Source organism: Centroberyx affinis, unplaced genomic scaffold (genome assembly GCF_046629955.1).
Source record: "Centroberyx affinis isolate AG114_WGS23_722 - 3 ecotype Tasmania unplaced genomic scaffold, CSIRO-AGI_Caff_v1 ptg002100l_1, whole genome shotgun sequence".
Classification (NCBI taxonomy): domain Eukaryota; kingdom Metazoa; phylum Chordata; class Actinopteri; order Beryciformes; family Berycidae; genus Centroberyx; species Centroberyx affinis.
The window spans coordinates 77,513-94,758 of NW_027280426.1; the positions used below are offsets into that span (position 1 = coordinate 77,513).

General features: G+C 41.2%; 1 protein-coding gene across 1 annotated transcript; it reads left to right on the forward strand.

Annotated features, from left to right (window-relative positions):
- Positions 1-118: 118 nt before the first annotated feature.
- LOC139654495 (regulation of nuclear pre-mRNA domain-containing protein 2-like) lies at positions 119-16,227 on the forward strand. The gene is made up of 10 exons (XM_071531577.1): positions 119-316; positions 6,326-6,455; positions 6,643-6,860; positions 7,024-7,076; positions 7,552-7,678; positions 8,770-8,945; positions 9,299-9,584; positions 9,762-10,022; positions 11,448-11,612; positions 11,756-16,227. Exons 1-10 carry the CDS (start codon positions 121-123, stop codon positions 13,834-13,836), a joined length of 3,693 nt encoding a protein of 1,230 aa, XP_071387678.1. The 5' UTR covers positions 119-120; the 3' UTR covers positions 13,837-16,227.
- Positions 16,228-17,246: the final 1,019 nt, after the last annotated feature.

A 17,246-nucleotide genomic window follows, 5' to 3' on the forward strand; every position in this document is an offset into this window, starting at 1 on the left:
GTTTGAAAGTGTTTAGGTTAACTTCAAACAGGGGGGCGTGTGTTTTTTCATACGTCCTCCCGTTAGCTTCTTCATCAACATCGCGAGCGGGCGATCAGCAGAGCAGAGAGAACTGGAAAGATGGCGGCTGGTTCTGGAGCTGCAAGCGGCCATGGAGCCCGCAGCTCCACCGCTGCTTTGGAAGCGTCTTTGGATCGTCGGTTTCAAGGAGTATCCAACACTATGGAGTCAATACAGGGACTTTCAACCTGGTGCATTGAAAACAAAAAGTACCACAGCCTTATCGTTCGGTACTGGATGAAGTGGCTCAAGAAATGTGAGTAGCTAGCTATAGCTAGACCGCAATGAAACTGACGCGTTAGCTAGCTAACTCGACCTAGCTAATCCAATGCATCTCAGCCTTGATTATGAGCGTGCAAAACCTTGCTGTACCGATTAGAGTTAAAACACTAAATGCAGTGAAACACAGCCCATTATATATCTCAGTCATGTTGATTAATATCCAAGCTGAATTTTATTTTTTACTCGACTGGCTCTTTGCAAGTTGGTGTTAACATCGCTAATGATATCAATTTAGCTACGTTAGCAGCTAACCTGTTAACTTGTTATTACGCTGCTAGCTAAATGGTCACACTGTTAGCACTGTTTACACTCCGGCCTCCCGGTTCAAGGTCTGGATAGGTTGCAAGCAAGCATTTCAGCATCGCTTTCGTGAGAAATGGCAGTGCATCGCCTTGGAAATCGCATTTAGTGATTTCTGAAGCTAAACCTGGTCAAAACGTTTCAATTACGGCACAGCTCTAGTGTGATTAGCATGCATGGTCTGTGGAGGACAGTAGTCTCATTTGGAAGTTTGTGCGGTGCAATAGTATTTCTAGAGCACGTTGGTGAATAAGCTAAAGGGAAAAGCCACCTGAAAACAAAACTGATATACTGTTTCTATGATCTTGGATTGCTCAACTGAGCGTGAGTAATTCTTCCCAAATTAGAGCAATGTGGTCTGTAGGGAGACCCTGAGCAAAAACACAGAGAGCCAAGATTCAACGTCCCATTGCAGAAGATTGGTAGACTGACATTGGGCACTTCCAAAATCTTTGCTTGAGCTTTGATAGTCACATTATCTTTACTTAACAGAGGATCCAAACTAGAGAATGGAACCATATCCCTGGTATATTGAACTGGATACTGATAAAATCTCAAGAAAGCCTCTTATTCATCAGAATTTGTTTTACTGGCCGATTAGGTTTGCACATACAAGGAATAATACATAGTGGGTTGCTCCCGTAGGTCTAGGCCTAGTATAGGCTATGAAAATATCAAAGTAGAAATGTAGGGAATAGGACGATTGCTAATGTAGCATCTCCACAGAGTGTCTGTCACCTGATTGTTCTTTCAAACTAGAGTCTTGGCCCTCATTTCTAGCTCAGGGAGACTGGTTCATTCATTTACTAATCTCTCCAAAGTCATCCATATTATGCATTTCTGTTTTATGTTGGATTTTGAGTTTTACATTACTAATGACACCTATCAACAAGCACTTTGCGAGTTAGAATCACCGATATTACATTTCATAACATTAAATAAATAAATGATAACGAGGACTTTGTAGTATTTGGTTTCTTCTTCTTAGGTACAACAGCTGGCCTGCCGTGTGTGTGATGGTGGTCAGTTGAATGTATTATTTAGAATACTAGGTAACTTACTTTGACCCCATCTCTCAGCCACTGTCAACTGATTTCCTTCCTGTACCTCTGACTTGTAAGGCATTTTGAATCTGGCATGCATACTTGAAATAGTGCAAGTGTTGATAAGACTTGCATCCTCATCCGGACTTGCTTTGGACTAGCAGTTATTAAAGGTCAGAGAGTAGTTGTATTTTGCTGCATAAAGGTCTGTGATATTTGACAAAAGTCAAATTTTGAAATCAAAGTAGGATTTGAGCCACTGTACAAGGTGTTTTAGTGTTGTACATGGCATTATCAGCTTCAAAGATGATGGTGGTTATCTGAAATGTTTGAGAATTTGAGGTTGTTTTCTCATTAACTTTCTTCTCCACATTATACACAACATCTGTGCAATTATCTCCTCTCCTGAGAGAAAACTAGACCTAATTGTCAGATATTTGGAAGAGGCAACGTTATTAAGCTAGTGTAGTGGTATAATAATAATAATAATAAACTTTATTTGTATAGCACCTTTCATACAAGAAATGCAGCTCAAAGTGCTTTATAACAACTTAATTACTCTCACTCTTTGTGAGTTTGTGCTCTAATTTAGATAGATTGTGTGTAGTAATCTAAGCATTGATCATCATCTGTGCTTCCAGTTGGTTGTTCTGTGTAGCTGTAGGTCAGTTTCTCTGCTGTTTTGACCACGTCCCCACTCAAATTCTCTGACATGTGACTTGTAAATAATATTTCTAATGTTTCCATTATTCTGTACTCAAGTTGTTGTCATTCTATTTTGTTTAACTATGGGCATAATTTGTCAGGAATGTGTGTGGTTTCCAACTTGCTACCAGTTCAGCTGTGTCTCTATCTGGTGGAGAAGAATGATTAGCCTACAGTGTAAGATGACTGCTTTTAAAAGCCAGAACTGACAAATGGCTCAATCTAGATTTACAGATTTACTTATGCCAAAAGAAGCTTGGCCATTTTGTCTCAATCTTTTCACCAGGTATTTTGCTGGTGAAAAGATGTAGTATAGGCAGAACTGAGAGGGTTTATTTGAGATGACAGCGTATTCCAAATCTAATCATTGGTATTCATATTGTGCCTTTGCCACTCACATGTTGATGGGTTGAGGATTAATGGTATGGATGTTGCTACTGTTTTTTGATCATTTTTTTGATTAACACATTAATGGTAGTATGTTATCCAGGCACTGCCTTGCCAAGTGTTATGTTGTATGTTTTATTATTTGCAGAACGAGAAATTAGCAGCAGTTAGAAGCCAAATGTTGTTAAATTTTGTGTTGTGGCTGATGAGTTTGCCAACTCCATCAGCCAGTAGGCATGTGTATTTGAAAACTATGAAAGATATGTTATATTCAGACGACAAATTCGACAAATAGGAACAAATTCATAGTGGCAGGCGAAATCATTTGGATTCACTTGGCACTGTGGCAGGTGGAGGAAAATGTTAGTTTCCCACCTGTTTTGAGAAGCAGAGCTAGTTGTTATGCAGTTTAGTTTGTGCTGGGATTGATGGCTCATGATCGTGCAGCTAAACCCTGGAACATGTTACTTGCTAACTCAAAGGTCATTTGTTACATGAGTTCATGACTGTTTGAAGCAAGGTTTGACAGATGCTATTGCATTGTATTTGCCTACATTTTTTGCATTATCCTATGCCCAGCTATATTGTTGATGTTTGTAAATTATGATAAAGGCTATTCATGGCAAAAATATTTGTCTAAATTTGATATTAATATGTATGGAAAAACAGTTTGTAGTTCAAAAGTCAACTGAACATTTTGTAAAAAATATTTTTTCTATGAAAGCTAAAAGAATGAATCATGCAAGAAGAACTGATAATATGCAACTTTCAGCTCCCAAAAATGTATTCAAAAAAGTTGTTCCAGTCTGGCCCTAAATTAAACATTTTATACCTAAGCAAACCCACCAGAAATAACCCACATGTTATAACCCTCTTATGAGAAAAAAAATATTTTTTATCAAATTGGAAATTTCTACGACTATGTCCTGCAAAAAACAGCATTGGGAAATAAATTGCCGTAGAACATTTATGGCAGTAACTTTTGACATGAAATTGATTTTGTGGCCAACTTTACATAAGTTTCAGAAGTTTAATAATAATAATAATAATAATAATAATAATCTTTATTTATAGAGCACTTTTCAAAATCCACGTTACAAAGTGCTTCACAAAGGCAGCAAAAATAAAAATACAACAGACAAGTCATAAAATCATCTGGTTTTCAAAGAAAACAGATAAAAACAATTTGGTGTATAAAACCAATACAGTGTAATACTCCAGATACAGTTTACTCCAGATTGCCACTACTGGCAAACATGTGGCAACATTTGTTGGAAAATTAATGGTTTACTCCAAACATGCCAAAGATTTGTGGCAAATTTGCAGCAAACAGATTGTGTTTGTGAATACACAATCAAAATAAAATGATAAATGATAGTTTTATAATTGAAAATATTGCTGAATGTTTCAGAAGAATAAAACCAAGACTGAGCACTTCAATATTTTGCTTTTATAGTATGCTACACACTGGAAGTTTCACTTGATTCCAGTTTTCATATGATGAGAGAAGAGAGAATCTACCTAATCTTTGGAAGTACCTATTTACCCACGCTTGCTTTAGGCTATATTGAGAGAAATCACCGTATTTTAACATACTTTGAGTCTGGATCCTAAATGCACAACAAACGTGTCTCAGTGGTAAAGATTTCTTCTCTGGTAGAACATCTTTCAAATAGCTTAAATATTTTTTTCTTCTTATAGTACATCAGAGGAAATATAGCTTAGCCCTTAGTTTTCAGTAAGTCAGTAAGGGCCGATGCTCGCGACCACTCAAGCTCATTGTCGTAGCCTATTTGGGAAACACAGACAACACTTTCTAAATTTGGCTTTGAATAAAATATTACTTTAAATCATTCTGGCAATCATTTTGAGATGACATATTCCCCTTTAAAAATAATTAGGGGGAAAATGATTTTTAGATTTTTCTAATAAAGGATGGTGTAACAGGAGGATAGTGAGTTGTCCAATAAGCAGAGGGTTTCTTCATGTTTATAAACACTGATCATACACAAATACACTAACTGTTGGATTGATATTGAATGAGAACTGGATCTCAGCAAATTAGATGCCATTTTTACACGTTTTTTGTTGACATTCATAAAATGTTGCATTTTGATCTTTATGAAATAGCCTGAATGTAGACTCTGATGCAGAGTCAGTGGATATTTTAAATGACCAGGCTATTTGAATTGAACAACTTCACCCTTTTGATGTTGCCAAATGTGCTTCTGATGTCTTAGAAGTTGCACTCAATGGCATGTGGAGTTGATTTCTTTTGGGTGCCACCTTGCTGTTCAAGTTTGTGACATATTGCAATTTCAGTTTAGGCAAGCTGGTATGCTCATTGGGTAGAAGATCTCTTCTACATCTTCTGTATTGAGATAGTTAAGAGTTTGTACTACTAATATTGATTCTAATTTCAGAAATTAAACTTTGGTGTTTAGCCTAACTATTTATTTTGAGATGAGCAATAAAGTGTGTGTACTTTTTTATAGTGGATTGTGAGCTGGAAAGTGGGCAATATCTTAGTTCATATAAGCTGTGCTATTTAGATGCTTCGAGGTGGGTTAGTTAAAACTCAGTTTGCTCTCATTAAAATTGAGGCACTATTGTTGATCTGTTGAGTAACTGGTTTGGTTGGAAATTATGTTTTAATGTTTTTTTTCTGTCCTGCCTTTAGCCTGCTTCTTGGCTTCAACTGTTGCTTGTAGTAGCATGGCACTCCGCAGATTCTATTGTATATTCATGGAGATACTTTCACTCCTTTTGATAAGAGATGTGGAGTCTACTCATATATTTAGCTAGAAGCTGGACATAAGCAACGTTCCTTACCAGAGACTATAGAACTGCATTACTATTGTTAAGGAAGCACTGGTCTTTCCAACCAGTGCTTGATTGACCACAATACACTGAACCTGTTTAACCCACAGAGATGCTAATATCTCCATGGCTTGACCCAAAATGTATCTTAAAACTTGACATAGAAGGATTTGGAACTTTTTAAGACTCAAGTGAATCACCTTTTCCTTACTGAAAGTCAATATTGTTGCTGAACAACAGTAGGCAAAAATTCAGCTCACTGGCTGTAATTTTATAGATTAATGTTGCCTAGTAACATCAGGTTATTGAATGATCTATTCTAGGAAGCACTAGAAACTTGTGGATCCTTGCCAGCTTAAATTGGCTATGGTACTTCTTTTCTAAAGGGATGGCTCTGGTTTAACAGACATTTACTATATCTTGGTTAACTAAAACTTAAGTTCAGTGGATATTGAAAGGAATGTCATGGTCTATGACTGAACTAATCCATACCTACAAAAGCAGACATAGTCTTCAGCTTACTATTCAGTCACTGCTGTTACTATTCAATGACAGTTATTGAATATGTTTGAATGTCTGTTTGACTTTTGAGAGTATGATTATCAGCAGCACTAATTTAAATAGTTCACCTGAATGTCTGGATGCAGAACTATTTCTTACCATTGTCTGGCTGAGGATTCATTTATTCTCTTAATCTTATCTTTGTATTTTCCTCTGCTTCTTTTCAGCGGACACCAATCACCGCTTGAATTTGTTCTACCTTGCCAATGATGTGATTCAAAACTGCAAAAGAAAAAATGCCATTGCCTTTCGTTCAACCTTTGCAGAAGTCCTTCCCGGTGCTGCCCAGCTGGTCAAGTGAGTGCTCACAGTGTCATTCATTTGCCTTTAGTATAGGGCCAACACTGATTCAGTGTGTGGCTTCTGTATGTACATGGTTATTTTTCTTTCACCTTCTGGTATCCAGAAGTAGAATCCTGTATCTGTCCTCCCTACATACTAGTACTGACATGTGTCCTGTTGTCCTGTTGCTTTGCCTTGTCAGAGATGGGAAGGTCCGTAAGTCGGTGGAGAGGATCTTTTCTATCTGGGAGGAGAGGAGCGTGTACCCAGAGGAGCTCATTTCCCAGTTAAAAGCCAACCTGAGCAAAAAGGACAGGGAGAGAGAGCGAGAGAAGGAGAGGCAGAGGGAAAAAGAAAAAGAGAAGGAGAAGGAGAAGGAAAAAGAAAAGGAGAAAGAAAAGGAGACCCCACCTGCACCAGGTCAGTTTGTCACTTTCATTTTTTTCACTCTGACTGAGGTTGTCTACATAATCTAATCCTGAATTTAAATGAAATTTCAACTAACTAATCATATATTACAAATTATTTCCAAATGCATCCGTCAGTGTCTGTTATCAAGTTGATGTTTACATTTATTCTCCAGCCCAAGCCAACCCCAAAGCTGCCCTCAAGTCCAAGATAGTGGCTGAGTTCACAGTAAGTCTTGATTATTTGGGTTCTCTCATATACCTTGTTATTATGGCTGGGCGATATGGTTGAAATCAATATCACGATAATCATAAGGATTTTTCTCGATATCAATATATATCACGATATGGTTCATGTATGCAAAATCACGTTAAATAATCAAATTAATTTTCATCTCATTGAACCGAATGGTGATGTTAGGTGTGATGTCAAACAAAACAGAAATTTTCAAATAATATTCCTACCATACCTCATTTTATGAGAGTTTTTAAGTAAAATTTGCTTGACAGCAGAAATGTGTGTCACGATATTAAAATATCTTCATATCATCACGATATGATTCCACTGAAAGACAATAAACGATAATATTGAATTATCGCCCAGTCCTACTTGTTATGTTAAATTGTTTGTCAAGTAATGCAATCAGTGATTTAATATCCTGTCATCTTTTCTCATTCACTCTATTTCTCCACCCCTCTCCTAGCCCCAGTCGTTCATAGAGCAGTTGTCGGGATACAAGCGAGCAGTTGAGGAAGAGGAGTTTCGAGAGAAGCAGCTGGCAGCTCTCAGGGTGGATGTCTGCAGCACAGAGGCTCTCAAGAGACTCAAAGGTCAGATGTCATCACAGTGTCCTCATACATCCTTAATCTATATACTTTAGCAAAACCCTGGACAAACCTGACAACTTGGGCACCTGCTTCCGTTTGGTGCCCATGTTAATGGACTGGAGTGAACACACCACTCTGAGAGGTGTAGCAATAGTTTCGGCACAGAGTCTGTTTTGTCCGCATCCGGCCCAAAGTTGTTGACAGTCTACCAGCAGTTTTAATAGTAATTTCAGCAGGTGTACTTGACAATCAACTTGTAGGTATTTGACATAAATTACAAATAGTTTGTTGAACATTTGTTGATAGTCAACTGAAAATACCTTCGCTGATAGTCTGTTGAAACAATTGATGTTGACAGTCAGCTGATGCACGGTTGAATATCTACTATCTATTATTGAGAGTCGACCAAAAAAACCTAAACAAGTACACGTGATTGCTTTAATGCACAAGAGTTTGTGAGGAAAGTAAAGAAGATGGATGATATAGTAAGTCACCGAAGTGGAAAAGTACAGGAAGCTGTATGACCCTCAGCATAGTTTCTACAAAGACAACATTAAAACAGATAAGGCTTTGAATGCTGTTGCCTCAGTTATTGGGAGCACAGTGTAATTGTTGTATATTTTAATTTATTGGGAAAATGGGACATTTTACCTGTGGGTAGTGCGTCTTTACTCTGGGAATACTATGCTGGATCACACCTAGAAAAACGCTCCTGGGGTTTCTGGCCTGCTGCAACTCGTGCACACATCCATTCTGAGTCTGGTATGTCTTAAATATTATCTAAACTCAAAGCCTTAAAAGGGTCTTGAATACAGTTAAATGCAAGATTTTATGTCTTAAGTTCAGTTTTAGAGGTCTTTAAAAATGTTTTTCGAGTGAGAAATCAGCCCAATCAAGCAGACGTGTATTCTGATAGGTTTGCAGTTGTTTGGTCTGTTCATGTTCACATTTATTTTAATTGTGAAATTGGTCTATTTCATTCTGACATTGAAAATGTGTTAAATTGAACTTGATGAAACTTGCAGAACCCTTGTGCTTATCTGTTGCCCTCTCCATCTGTCTGGTTCCTAAAACCCTGTTCCTCCTATCTCCAGACAAGGCCGGAGGAAACAAGTTCGCCAAGGACTTTGAGGATGGAAGTCTGAAGCTGCAGGAGTTTGTCAGCTTCCTTGAGAAAGAGTTGAAAACGGGGCCCCCTCTGCTGGAGGCCTTGGGAAACGCAGACATTTTCTATGAGACGCAGTACAAGGAGGTCAAGATTGTGGCCAATGTGAGTGTTATGCAAAATGATTTCATTACTTTTCCTGCTCATGCTTAGAAGATTTTGTTTCTGTGTACATAATTACAAAAATGGATTATTATTACTAGTAGACAGTTATTTCTTTGTTGTTAGTATATGTAAAATGTCAGGGATTTTTGCTCAATAATATTGATTAGTGAAATGATAACCCAAAAGTTTTAAGATAAGACTGTACCCATGTTGCTGTGTAACAGCGACCGTAGGTGACTTAACCCTAGAAAACAACAAAAATGTCATGATAGACATGAGTGGGGTGGAACGTCTTTCTCACCTTCATCATTTACTCCTGTTTCTTTTTCCCTCACTCCTGCCCACCTGCTCAGGCATACAATGCCTTTGCCAACCGTGTTGCTAGTCTTAAAAGGAAATTGGATGCCCTCAAGTCATCTCTCCCTGGACCTGAGGACTCTCCCATCCCCTCACCCTCAGAGGATGCCCCCTCCCCCACTGGCTCTGACTCGCCCTTCCTGGGGATGGGGGCCAGCAGGGCCCAGCTGGACCCTGAACTAGATGGCAAGGCCATGGATGAAGGAGAAGCGGCCAGGGACAACAGAGACCCAGAGGACATGGATATGTCTGATGATGAAGCTGACAAAGCCAGAATCCTGGGTTAGTGGTTATAAAATGGTTTTAGTTGTGTTCAGTTGGATCTTGGGTTGCTTTTATTGGCTTGCATTGGAGTGAGTATAGTTTTCTGTGTGTAGATCCATACGAGTTTGTGTAGCTGTAGTGTTTGTGATTCAGAATTGAAAGTTTATCAGCCTTACAAATTTTTCCCACCAGTAGATGACAAGAAAGACAAGGCGTCCCCTGCTGTTTCCAAGACAACAAAGTTGGGTGTGTTGTCAAAGCTGACACTTCCAACCACACCTACCAGAGCTTCTAAGACCAATGCCACTTCCCCGGCCACAACCACCCCGGTGACTCCCACCTCCACCGCTGGTCAGAGCGCTCCAGCCACCCCTCTGGGAGTCAACCTGGCTAACGTGGACCTGGGAAAAATCAGCTCCATCCTCAGCTCAATCACATCTGCCATGAAGAATACAGGTGTGTTGGGGGGTTGAGAAGATGGTGTAATATGGGTCAGGACCTGTAACTAACAGCACCCTGACATCCCAGGGGTTTAAACGTGTGTTTGGGATAGTAAAAAGTCCTTTTGAGACAAAAGGAAAAATACCTTAAAGATCCAGTGCAATGATTTCGGCTTGGTCAGGAAAAGTTTGATGTTAATTTCTAACACAATGAACATAATTTTTTTGATGGTTAAAGTTTTTGATGGTTAGATGGTACAAAGTTTGTAGGAGTGAGTGAGAGCCTAACCTTGCGTATGATTATGCCATCCACTGCATGCCAATATTTTCACAAATATCCAGTGTTGGTACCCAGCAACAATGGAATTTTTGACACATTGTATAAAATGCTAATTATATGTGAATCCTTTTACTTGTGTAAAATCTAATGATGTAAGAATACTACAAAATTGCATATATAACTTACAATGCCTCTGACTATTTGCCTGACTTATCCTGGATTCTTTCACTATATTCTAGCTTGAATTAGCTTCATTTATTATAATTAAATGTCATGTTTCCTTTTTTACGTGCAATTAACAAACTGTGCATATCACACAGTTTCTAGTGATTGAGTGTTTTTTATTACAGGTCATGAATATATAACTACATTAATGAATATGCAGCTACATTAACATGTTAAGTGTGAGATGGAATACTGTACACGTCTATTTCTAATCCTTTTATGAGTGGCTATTCTTACCAGTTGGCCTTATCCAATTGGTTCAGAGTTATGTCGTAGCTTAGGTGCACATATCATTTACTGCACTTTAGATGATTGAAACAAGTGCTGTGGACAAATCTGGGAAATTTGTGCCACGATTTGGCACAATTCAGTTATTTTTAGACAGTTGGATTCATGTTTGGGGATGGTAGTGGGAAAAGGTAGTTCAGAGCCCTGCTTTATGTGTAAAGCAGAAAGAAGTATGCAGGAATAGTGTATGGTGACAGGTAAGTTTTATATTGTTCAATACATTTTGAGTTAGGGCTGGGCGATAATTCAATATTATCGTTTATCGTCTTTCAGTGGAATCATATTGTGATGATATGAAGAGATTTTGGTATGACACATTTCTGTCTGAACTGATGATGACAAGCAAATTTTACTTAAAAACTCATAAAATGAGGTATGGTAGGAATATTATTTGAATATTTCTGTTTTGTTTGACATCACACCTAACATCACCATTCGGTTCAATGAGATGAAAATTAATTTGATTATTTAACGTGATTTTGCATACATGAACCATATTGTGATATATATTGATATCGAGAAAAATCCTTATGATTATCATGATATTGATTTCAACCATTTCGCCCAGCCCTATTTGGAGTTATTTGTGGGGTTTGAACTATGGCTTTGATCTCTCCTATCTCTCTGTCCTTGTCTGCCTCTCAGCAGCTAGCCCTTCTTCTCGGCCCTCTCCTGGAACACCCACCACCCCCTCTGGCCAATCAACAGCCTCCAAAGCTGCGCCTCCAAGCCCAGCCCTGGCCAGCATCCTGTCACGAGTTGACATCACGCCTGAAGGCATACTCAATGCTCTATCTAAGACAAACACACCAGGTGAGACACACACATATATTTGTCATTGTTAATGTTTACATAAGAAATGTAATTTGTTAAATTCCCATTACTAATTGGCCTGTTTAACTGTCTCCTACATCATCTCTTTTTCTCTGCCCCCTTCTGTTTCTCTATTGGCCCAGGTTTGTCCTCTTTGCTGCAAAGTGTGACAAACTCCTCTGCCCCTCCCACCCGAACATCCCCAGATTCATCAGCAGCTAAGGCCCCACTCACTCCAACCACCCCCAAAACCAAACCCACCCTAGGGAACAGCCTCAAACGAGACACGCCTGGGAGAACCAGAGATTGGGAGAAAGAGAGGGAGTTGTCCCCTCCTCCTCCGCCCCCTCCTCGTCCCTCAGCTCCCTCTGTCTCTCCCCCCAGTCTAGAATCCAAGATCAACAGTTTCTTGCAGGGAAACCCGGGGTTCAGTCTAGGTCTAGGTGATATCAGCCCCCTAGGGGGCGACGGGGTGGATGGGACCCCAGTGAGAGACGAAGCTGCGGGCACCCCCACCCAGGACGAGATCATGGACACACCTGGGAGTGTGCCAGACTCTCTAGGGTCATCCGGAGGTCATAACCTCTCACCTACAGCCTACCGCAGTGACCCCTGGGATGCCGTCATCACTCCGACGGGAAGCAGCAACAATGGAGACTTTCTGGGCTCCTCTTCCCGGTATGGAGCTGGGAAAAAGAGTGCAGCCAAACTGAAGGACGAAGAAGCAATGAATGTGAGGAAGCAGGCTGTCGCCTCTTCCGCCCTTACTGAGATGATGAAGGGTAAGAAAGATGGACAGAACAGCCATTTGAAGATGATGGGAAACAGCAGAGCAGTGGGAGAAAGGAGAGCGTCTGCAGGCTCTCGTAAGGCCAGCACCGGCTCAGAAGAGGGAAGTTTCAGTGGAAGGAGGGAGGACAAGGGGAAAGGCCGAGAGGGTCGGTCTCCGGGGAGGGAGGGGGAGGAGGGCCAGTACCATCGTATTGAGACGCTAGTGTCGCCCTGCACTGAAGGAGCACCCATCCAAACTCTAGGCTACTCCAACCGGCCACTCGCTGGAGAGCGCATCCAGACGGTAGAGAGCATCCGCGTGATTGGCCGAGGCTTGCGGCGAGGGGGAGGGGCTGGCAGCCGGCCGGGGGGCGCGATGTGGTATGAAGAGGAGGAATACATGGAAGCCCAGCCTCCCTCGCCCCACGCTGTCCCCCCACCTCTTAATATTGGTCAGGGAGGCTCCGAGGACATGACTCCCTCCATGCCGCCGCCTCCTCCCCCACACCTCCTCCCCCCACATCTTCATCCTCCCCCTCCTCCCCCTCCATCCCATCCTCACGCACATCCTCCTCCCCAAGCTCAGTTCCAGATGCCCTACCATGCAGAGAACCTCCAGACCCCTCCTCCATCACATCTCCACCAGCACCCTCCCCCTCCCTCCCCTTTCTTCAGCGCTCCGCCAATCCCTCGCCCCCCTCCCCCTCCCATACCGCAGCGCCCTACCCCTCCGCCTAACTTCCCTGGTGTGCCCTCTGCAGTCATGGTTGGGGGGGTGTTGGTGCCTGTTGACCGTCCCTTACCCCTCCCTCTCCCAGTCAGACCCGACGGAGCAGACCGAGGGGGAGTCGGAATGGGACCCAGAGGGGGCAAAGCAGCCCCTCCTCCCCTCATGTCATCGTTACTCGGCGAGCCCCCTAAGCTGCCCCGCCCTGGCACAGTTAAAGAGCCTTTTGTCCCCCGTCATGCACCCCCTCTGCACCGCCCAGGTACCCCTGGTGCTCCTCCACCCTTACTAGGCAGAGTGAAGGAGCCTCTGAGCCTGCCTCCTCCATCCCCCTCTCACACTCCCCCATCCTCCTCCACCTCTCCCTCTACTCCTTCTTCTCCTGCGGTCGACAGCGCCCCTCCTCGCCTGTCTGCCCCTAATCAGTCCCCCGCCCCTCCTCTCCAGAAGCCCCCAGCTAGTCCCCCAGCTCAGCCCCGCAACCAAACCCCTAACCCCCACTGTCCCTCAACCCCTGTCCCCCTGCTGCACTTGCCTAGCCCTCGGCCCCCTATCCTCTCGGTCCCGATCCCACAGAGACCTCTGCTGCGAGGCCGAGCCCCCACTCCTCACCTCAACCAAGACCTCTCCATAGGGGGGTTTCGTGGTGGCAAGCGTCCCGGTCCTCCATTCACAGGTGGTCCCTTCCATGCGCCTAAGAGACCCTTCCTACCCCCACGCTACTGAAGTGGTCGTCTCTGACATGCTGAATGAGAAGTGCAAGCCACACATCTAGCTAAACCCAACACTGAGAGTGTGTTAGCCCTGCTGGTATGAGCCCAGTTATCTTCACTATGTTAATCTAGCTTGAATTAAAAACTATCTCACGTTTTTGTGTAAATAGCTGATTAAAATATTCATGCAAACTAGGTAGACAGCCAGTCATCTTACACTGTACAGTGCAGCTTATCAGTTATGTAGTGCAGAGTGTTGTGTAACCAACCTTAAATCTACTCCTTTCTTCCATCCCTTCACACACAGGAGATAAAGGTTTCGGTGGGTCTTCCAAGAGTGTCATAGCCTAGGAGGAAAACACAGAAATAGTTCAGGCAGAAAAGAAACTACAGGTGGTCATTCTATTTAAACCCTTTTCAGTTTGCCTTCCCACATGATTGCTGTGAAACTATTCCTGAGAGGGAGAGAGAGAGAGAGAGAGAAAGGTGTGGGTCCGATGGGATAGAGGGAAAAGAAACATATTGTATATACTGTTGATTGAAGAGATGATGAAACTGGTCTAATTCCAAAGTAATCTTTTCTTCCCTGAGTGTATGGGTGTGTGCTGTGTGCCCTGAAATACTATTTCTTTTGTAGTGGATATGGACTAGCAAAAGACAGGCTCATTTTAAGTGATGAGATTTCTTTTGCAGCAGATTTTGAGGTTAACCCCGTTCCTATCTCCAAAGTATATCCTCTTGTAAATAATTTTCCTCTCTTTCTAGAAATCTCAACCCTTACATCCCTCCCATTGTATATTTCTAAGCTTGTAAATGTAAAGACTGAAGGAGTTGATACAACTATTTCTCTTCAAGCTCTTGTTTTGTGAATGAGGACAATGATCATCACTCACCCCACCCCGTCTTTATTGTGATTGACGCCTTGGATAAGGTTTAGTCCCAGAGGAATTTCTCTGCAGTAACTATCGCACCGGTCTGTCCTCCTCTTGAAACTACAGGACAGAGGAGGGGAATGAAGATCATTATGTGTTGTAGTCTCCAACACAACAAATGTGTCTGTATGTGCGCGCCTAAAGTTAGATTGAGTCATGAAGATACTCAGTAGTTAATTGCGGGGGGGTCATTTCAGTTTGAACCGCACTCTTGCTAGGCTTCTACATGTACTGACTTGAATAAAATCCAGAGTTTCAACTCAACTGGGGGGGGAGGTACTTTATTTGGTCACAGATTATCCCTTAAATTGCGCTGTTCAGTTTATTTGCGCTGTTCAATTTATTTTCTTCCTGTTTTCAGAGAAATTGTTGTTCTTTTTTTTTCTACACAGCTGCTGTCATTTTTCATTAATGCATTACACTTTTTTGTTTTAACCTTTTTTTGCGCTGCATTTTTATACCAGATAGAATTATTGGTCATTTTCCATGTATAGTTTCACCCACATCAGATGCTTTCGGGGAGACAAAGAGGTGTGAGCTACATAGGATTGTTTTGAGAATAGGTCATTTAAATACTCCCAATTTTCCCTCCCCCTTTCCCTTTTTTTCGTTGTATATAATTTCTTCGCTCATTTCATGCTTTTGCCCCCCTGAGCCCCTGTGCTTTCCTTGTGCCCCACATGGCTCTGTCCAGAAACACTTCAGGCTTCACCTCTCATTATTTGAAAAACTGATAAGATAAGTTGAAGCACAATGGTAATAATCCTTCACCCTTCTGCAGGAATTGTTGCCATAATGCTTCTATCTGTCGAAACCTTTGCAATGTCCTCAAATGACGAGAGGTACAAGTTGGGTGTTGCTGGTCAGAGCCTCCAGTCTCCTGTCTTTCACCATGATATCTGTGTCTTCTTCTGTATTCGCCAGTTCTTTACAAGTTGAGTTGAAAATGCCATTCATCAAGAGGTATTGAGTATCTGGAAACATTCCTGTGTGAAGTTTGTGAACAGATGCTTACATTGTAAAAATGTAACAACAAATAAGAGCAAACAAATTCTCACCTTAATGTTGGCATGGCATCAGAATTCTGTTTTTCTGAATATTTTATACAAATCTGCTACCGCTTTCTGTATAAATATGCATCTATAATTTGAGTTTATCTGCAGTCAAATGTAGGAACAGCTAATGATCAACCCAAATCAGTTTGATATGTTCACATTGCACAGAAAAAAAGCTAGACTAATTGTTGTAGACTTCTCCATGACACTTGTCAGCTGCCCAGTCAAAGATAGATTCCTTTGAGGTGTTTCTGTAAATAATCTGTTACTTGTACTATTCAGCTCAAGAGAACCTTGTTTGACAACTTGAGTTTGAAAATGCTGAAGATGTGAGAAAGCTGATGGCGTGTGTAAATTATTTTGATAAGTTACATTGCTATTACTGCTATCCTCATCAATGATGCTATATTACTGGTCTTTGAGTGTCCAATCCTTTCAGGTGTGATCTCTCTGTAAGCTCAGCACACATTCTGCAGTTTATTTTTTGTCACAATATGCATACTTAAAGGGGAGGATACATCAGTCTTTTGGGGAGTCTTCCTGCTTCATGAATGTCTTTGTTTTTTGTTTTATTTTATTTTTTACATATGAAGCATACCACATTATCACAAAGTAGACTTTTTTTTTTACAGTCTACTAATTCTCCTGCTCAGTGCTTTGATGGTTCCACTCTTCATAACACAGTTGAAGTTTCATTATTGGTAAAATGCTCAAAGTTATTTATTCATTGATCTGTGGACTTGCATCCAGTTACTGCACAGATATACATAATATATAATATGGCATTGTGTTTATAGCTGCACCATTGACTGTAAGCAGTGGGTGCTTTGAAATTTACATGACGGCTCTGAGTTTAACAAGGGAGGTAAACTGCTGTTTTCTACAACTTTTTACCCTAAAAAGGCCACAATTTAGGGGTGATTTCTGTTCTTGTTTTTGTTTGCTAAACATTTGCACACTATCGCACACTGTTGTGGCAGTACCACATTATAGAGATGTAATTTCATAGATTGCCCACACGAGTAATTTTGGATTTACATATCCAGGTATTTTGTCTGATACATGTACTACGTTGCAGAATTTATTTCATACATCTCAACCTAGATACTGGTTCATGGAGCTAGTAGCATTGGTGCAGCTATAACATCAGTTCCTACATTAAGGGAATAACAGCACTATTATGTGCATCCCATTATTAGGAGTAAATAATAATCCCAATTGTTTGCTATTGTGATTATTAACAATTATTATGATTTAAAGAACAAAGTTATTTTACTGCACTCATGGTATGTTGCATCCACATCTTGACTTTCAACTACAGTTGACAATGAGATGAGATGTTTAAATATTGCCAATATACCAGTATTCCGCCACTAATTGTGGAAACTAAAATCATGATATACTATTAATTGTGCAGCCCCGCTGTTAGCTCCTTA

Coding starts and splice junctions, on each gene's coding strand:
- LOC139654495 (XM_071531577.1), top strand. CDS start 121: ATGGCGGCTGGTTCTGGAGCTGCAAGCGGCCATGGAGCCCGCAGCTCC. Junction 7,077..7,551: donor AGATAGTGGCTGAGTTCACA/GTAAGTCTTGAT, acceptor CCCCTCTCCTAG/CCCCAGTCGTTCATAGAGCA. Junction 10,023..11,447: donor ATCTGCCATGAAGAATACAG/GTGTGTTGGGGG, acceptor GCCTCTCAGCAG/CTAGCCCTTCTTCTCGGCCC.